General features: G+C 41.9%; 1 protein-coding gene across 1 annotated transcript in view; it reads right to left on the bottom strand.

The window, feature by feature from the left end:
- The window catches only part of ANKRD22 (ankyrin repeat domain 22), a 9,591-nt gene extending 4,383 nt beyond the window's left edge, over window positions 1-5,208 (bottom strand). The window contains exon 1 of the mRNA XM_010180084.1: window positions 5,188-5,208. Within this exon, the coding sequence (XP_010178386.1) occupies window positions 5,188-5,208 (21 nt within the window). The remainder of the gene's footprint in view (window positions 1-5,187) is intronic.
- Between the last annotated feature and the right edge of the window lie 1,018 nt (window positions 5,209-6,226).

Genomic DNA, 6,226 nt, shown 5'->3' with positions numbered 1-6,226 from the left:
CTTTCCCTTTGGATAAGCACTGCTGAACAAGAGGTATCAGTTCCCAGAACAAAAACACACTTCAGGTGAAAGCTGAAAAGCAAACTCTCGCAATATTTCTTTTCTAGGCCTTGAAGTTAAACTTCATACCTAAAAAATGACACGCAGGTATGCCCACAGCTCAGATTCTGCTTAACTTTTGAGAGCTGCTTGCTGCTCGAGTCTTTGTCCAGTATTTCTGCACACTTTTGACCTAACCTGCAATTCCTTCCTTCTCCAGCAGCAAGAATTCAGACTGAGGAAAGGCTGAGAATGACAGGAGCATGACAAGTTTCTAGTGGTCTAATACAGGCAGAAAATAACAGTGGGAAGTCTGGCAGACTAGTAGCATTTTAAGTTCTCCAGTCAAAAAGAGAGTAAGTTTCTTTCTTTTCTTCTGTCTTCCATACCAAGGTTTTCATGCACCCTTTTCCAAGACAGTAATTTTCTTTACATTTTATCTGGAGTTTTTGCTTCCTGTCCCCCTTTTATCACATCCTAAATACAGTACAGAAACAAGATCCAGCCATGAACTCTGAGCCCTTTCCTCACTCCCCCTGCACTTAACTTTCCCCCAAACTCCCCATTAAAAAGATTCAACTTATTTACACTTTCTTTTCTTTGATCTACAACACCAATTTACTACCAGCGTAATTTCTGCTTGGTCTTCTGGACAGCTGCATAAGAGCAGTTATTTTCTTTCTCAAGGAGAGTATTTACATGCTCACCAGACCTTGTACTACTTCTTGTTTTGTTTTTATTATATCAGACAAAAATCTACAAAGAATACACGTAATAGTGTAAGTTTGCACACCTGCCTGCGTTCTTCTAAAAGATCTTTCTCTAAATCTTTGACTACTGTCAAATCCAGTTCCACGGCCATGAATAATGATGAAGCACTTACCGCTCCCTAAGAGACTACATTATCTGGCACTGAAGTCATGCACAGAGACCGCGCACGAGAGTCACACGTGCTCTGCTACATTCTGAAACTATCTGGTCTCAGAAAACATCCAGGGCATAGAGAACGTGAGGAAGCAATTCTCCTCCATTCCAACAGCTAATTGGTACACTGGTAATTGATGTACTTAAAGTGTTTTTTAAATTATGATGAATTATTATTATTATTATTGCACTACAGCGGGTGTTCTTTGTAGAACTGATTCCTTGTTGCATTAGTATGTTCCACTCATATTAAAAACAAACAAACAAACAAACTTTTTTCCTGGTTTTACGGGATTCTCTTGAGGCCCGCTCTGCTGGTTTGCATTCTAGAAAATGACTCCTTTAGCCAAAGCAAGGTGAAAAGTCCCATATATCAGACTTGTCATATACCTCCCAAACAGACAAACGCTACTTCATGACTGGAGGAGGAAACATAGTAGTGGAATATTTAAGTAAGGGAACAAAGCAATCCAAGCAACTATAAACTCATTATTTTTATATCAATAATAATAAGACTTCAGAAAAAATGTGTTAGGAAAGAATAAAGATAAGAAAAATTACAAATAGGTGGCAATGAGTCACCTGTGTGAGAAAGGCCGTGGCAAACGTTCCATTAGGCAGTCTTTCTCACAGAAAAGAGAGAGAGCTGTTACAGAAGGCATTTAACTGGGATAGTGGGTACAGTTCTTGTCATCTGGGTCCAAAAATGAGACCAAGCTGTGGCAGGAGCATAAAACCTCTACAGAACAGAGGAGTATGAAGAACCTGAAGAAAGACTGATTTGCTTAGCTTGACTAGGAAGAAAAAAGACAGGGCTGTAGGTGATCCAAAATAAATAAATTTAAAAGTAAACATTACAGAAGAAGAGCCAATTAATTTCAAGAAACAAAGTAAAAAAGGTGATATATCTGGCCAAGTTTAGCATGAAAATTAGAAAGACATTTCTAGCCATATGCTGAATAAAGCTTCAAAACAGGCTTCCAGTAGCAGCAGAATGGGCACAAAACATGACTGGCTCCAGGCTGGAGCTTGAGAAGTGTGCAGGGATTTCTGTGGTTATGAAGCCCCTGCCAATAATGTAGCTTAACAACCAGCCTTTGATTCACATTATGGTTCTTACATTATTGTTATTCACCTGTCATACACAAGAGGGAAATAAACCCATGAGGTACATACTCAAAATAACTGGGCTTCAAATGCAAGACAGAAGCAGCATCACAAGAATCCAAAGTTCACGTCTCAGAGCTGGGCTCAGCTGTGGAGAGGAGCAGGACTATGAGTGCAAACATCTCACGGCAGTGGAGGACAGCCAGGAGAACCCCTGCAGCTTCCTTCACTAGGGATGCACTGGCAACTGAACACAGACGTAAAGTCTATGGCATCTCCTTTAGGCACCTGTGAGAAACAAAGGCCAGTGCTCCAACAACAAAAAAACCTGAAGACAGCACCAGTGGGAACTAAGCTCAACTTCTGGGGTTGCTGGCAACCATGTGGTGTCTCACCTACACCACATTATTTATAAACCCCAGTGGCCTGACTGTCCCAGAGATCCCAGAACAGACCTAGCCTACCTCCACAATGCAGCAGGGAAGACCTGGCACATCAAACATTACACTCAACACAGACAAGAGCTCTAGGTCTGAAAGAAGAGTGAGCAGGACCAATTCCAGCTTAGGTAAAGAGGAAGCGAGCTCCTCTTTGAACTGCCTCACACATTTGCAGCACCACCGAACATTCAGACAAGAGGCACGTGATCACAGAATCACAGAATGGCTCAGTTGGAAAAGCCCTCTGAGATCATCACGTCCAACCGTTCCTGTCTACCCCCTAAACCATATCCCTAAGTACCTCATCTACCCGCTCTTTAAACACATCCAGGGATGGTGACTCCACCACCTCCCTGGGCAGCCTGTTCCAGCTTCTGACGACCCTCTCAGTAAAGAACTTCCTCCTTATCTCTAACCTGAACCTCCCTTGGCACAGCTTGGTGCCGTTTCCCCTTGTTCTATCCCCCATCACCTGGGAGAAGAGCCCAGCACCCACCTCTCTACAAGCTCCCTTGAGGCAGTTGGAGGTGGTGATGAGGTCTCCCCTCAGCCTTCTCTTCTCCAGGCTAAACAAGCCCAGTTCCCTCAGCCGCTCCTCATCAGGCTTGTTCTCCAGAGCCCTCCCCATCCTTGTGGCTCTTCTCTGAACACGCTCCAGAATTTCAACAGTACTGGAGGTGCGGCCTCACCAGTGCCGAGTACAGGGGGATGATCACCTCCCTGGACCTGCTGGAACCTGACAGCGTGACACTGCACAAGACATATGGCAGAAGGGTGCCTTTTCCCTGCCACACCATCGAGGCTAACATGAACAAGAGCACATAGCTCTACACGACTGAAGAGAGCAACGGGCAGGCCACTGGAGTCTGGAAATTAGAGGCTGCAGATGAGATACAGCAATGACTGAGAGGTGCTTGCCCAAGTCAGGTGTTCAAACAAAAACTGCATAAGCAATTTTAAAGCAAAACCTCTATAGTTAGACTAGACTTTCTCTTTCTACAGTACTCCTGTACACTTCAGGAAAGGGGAGAAGTAGGAAAGCAAGGGTTTTCATGGCTGAGATCACTCAGTACAAGATCAGCAGATATGGGGTCCAAGAAAAGTAAAAAAATAATTGCTGTCAGGAAGAAGGACACCACCTCTACACAAATTATTTTTTTATTTTTTTAATTCTTTTTTTTCTAATCAATTGTGCATCACTTAACTGAAATCAGGACCTGGTAGTTTACTTGGATCCAGATGAACTGCCACTCCTGAATTTTTCTGTTTGTTTTCAGAGCTTCTTGAATTTGCCTCTGCGCAGGTTTACTAAAGTAAACCATGAGCTACTCAGCAAGTTTTACCACACATGAAATAAAGGTTAAAGGCATGGCACTAAGCACAAAGCATTCAGCCAATAGCAAGGAAGCTAAGGTAAAGCCTTAAACTGGGAGAGCAATTTCAGATTGTAATCGCTTCCTCCTCTGAGAACTGCAGGGGACTGCCTAAGTTACATAAATGCTTTGCAGTTGTTTAGACAAAAAGGAGTCACTTCATAACATCCAGATATTCTGAACCAATCCACAGCCTCTTCCTGTGCACTGAAGTTCACCTAGAGGCATGCTACAAATTAAACAGAAAAGTCTAAATCGTGTTTGTGATGCTGAGGAATGCACTGCTATCCAATCTATACTCCTCAGAAAAGACAACTTGCACTTATTTGCGCTTCTCTAGATTTCTGTACTGTATAAATGAACCCTACTTCATGCAGAAAACTACATCTCACTCAAAATTTTTAAAGGAAGAGAACTAATATATATGAAAGTATTAATAAATAATCATGGGAGATACGGCAGCATTTGAACCTTCTCTAAACATCATTTTAATTAAACTAGATGACACTGGTTTCTTGTGCAGTGCTATCTCAGAGTAGTAGATCTGGAGAGAGGCAACAAATCCGTTCAAAATACGGTGCAGATTACCCAGCTGATCACCTTACAGATGCATAGATTCAAGCTCCCTACAATACGTAAAGAGAAGACACTTGATTTCATTTAATAGCCTTTTAAAAATAAAAGGGTGGCTTTCGGCACAGAAATGTAACCTTTCATAGGAAGAGCTATGTAATGCTATCCCCAGTAAAAGAAACAGCAGTGCAACCCTCTGTATTCACAGTCCAAAAGGACAAACATCTTCCTCTGCTCCCAAGAGCACAAATGGAAAGTCTTTTAAAATAACAAATATGTTTAGGTAGCACTTATGCTAAAATCCAGGCGTATGCTAAATGGACCACAGTCTGGGGACAAACTCATAAAGATAAGAGATAAAAAAACCCCACATTCCTAACACAATGATGTGGGGGAGTATTTCCTTAGACATTAGCTTTATAATCTGTATTCAACATAAGCCAAGGAGCTGTCTGCAGTTTGCGCACTTGTTTGCGGCTTGCGTCGTTCTCAGAATCATTCTGAACTGAACACAGAACAACAAAAAATGCTGAACACGTACTTGTGAAGTCACAACAATTACACTGGTTATTGCATTATCTTTACTTCTACAAACAGTACTTATAATAGCCAAAGCACAGGAGGAAAAGAACTTCCAGCTCCGTGTAAGTCTGTGTAAGGGAGCAAACCAAACCCAGTGAATACCTGTATCTTCAATAGCTTCAGTCACTGCGCAGAAAATGGTCACGTACCTCTGAATAGAGTATCCCCATGCCTATTCTTCACTGCTTGAGCTCGTTCCTGTTCACCAACCCAACAAGTTAACCTCACCCGAAATGCTCTTCAGCTTGTTTGAATCTGGTTAATATTTAACTCAAAAGTATAACTTCTTCTTAAGCTACATTTCCTTTAAATGATTTCTACTCCGTAGCATGAAGCAACTTTCTTCAGAAACCCAACCAAGGGAGGCAAACATGAGCACAGCAGTTTACGGGAGACTGACAGAACAAGTTGCAACAGAGGAGCATTTTCCTTTGTAATTTTTGCAACAGTAGCCTCCAGTTGCCTAAAAAGGAAAGTAGTAAAACAGGCTGAAGAGGGGAGGAGGGAGAGAGAGAGAGGAAGAAAATTTCACAAGTGAAGAAAGGGAGGGGAAGAAAGGAAAAAAAGCATAAACCTAAAACTTAAAACAAATATGAACGGTAGCTAGTTTGCCACCTAAGCTACTTCTGACTAAAACACATCCCAAACCCTCTACAAGAATATCTCAAAATCCTACTGAGAAAAGGGAAGCAACCAGATCCCCCCACGTCTAATGAGAGTTCTTCAGTCTCTTATGAAGTAGGCCAGCTGCTTTCATCACCTTTTGTTCAGTCTTCTCAACCCAGCCCAGCCCAAACAATTACTATGATTCATGTCTAACCTGCTAATGTTATATGTTAATTGCAGTAGAGCTTCCTTGGGAAGAGAATTACTGTTGATTTCACCATCCTCTTTGAGTGTTCATGGCTCTGAAGACCTCAAAATCTCTTTGCCCTTTACAGTTTAAATCTGCGTTTCCTATGTTGCAAGCATATTTTTAAACAAGTTTAAAACATATGTATGTAACTGTCCAAGTCCAAGATCTCTATCGTACATTTGAGAACTTATATTTCCATACCATTTTCATCGTCATTCTCCAGTGAGGTGGAAGGCCATTTAAAATTACTCGTACTGTCTCTACCCTTCTCTGGTTAAAGTAGCATAGTTCCATTGATTGTAGCGTTAGTTTGCTGGCACCAGTTCTAACCC

This window comes from Mesitornis unicolor, unplaced genomic scaffold (assembly GCF_000695765.1).
Source record: "Mesitornis unicolor isolate BGI_N332 unplaced genomic scaffold, ASM69576v1 scaffold25112, whole genome shotgun sequence".
In the NCBI taxonomy this organism is placed as follows: Eukaryota; Metazoa; Chordata; class Aves; order Mesitornithiformes; family Mesitornithidae; genus Mesitornis; species Mesitornis unicolor.
Note: the sequence above shows the minus strand (reverse complement) of the source record. Positions and strands in the feature narration are given on the sequence as shown.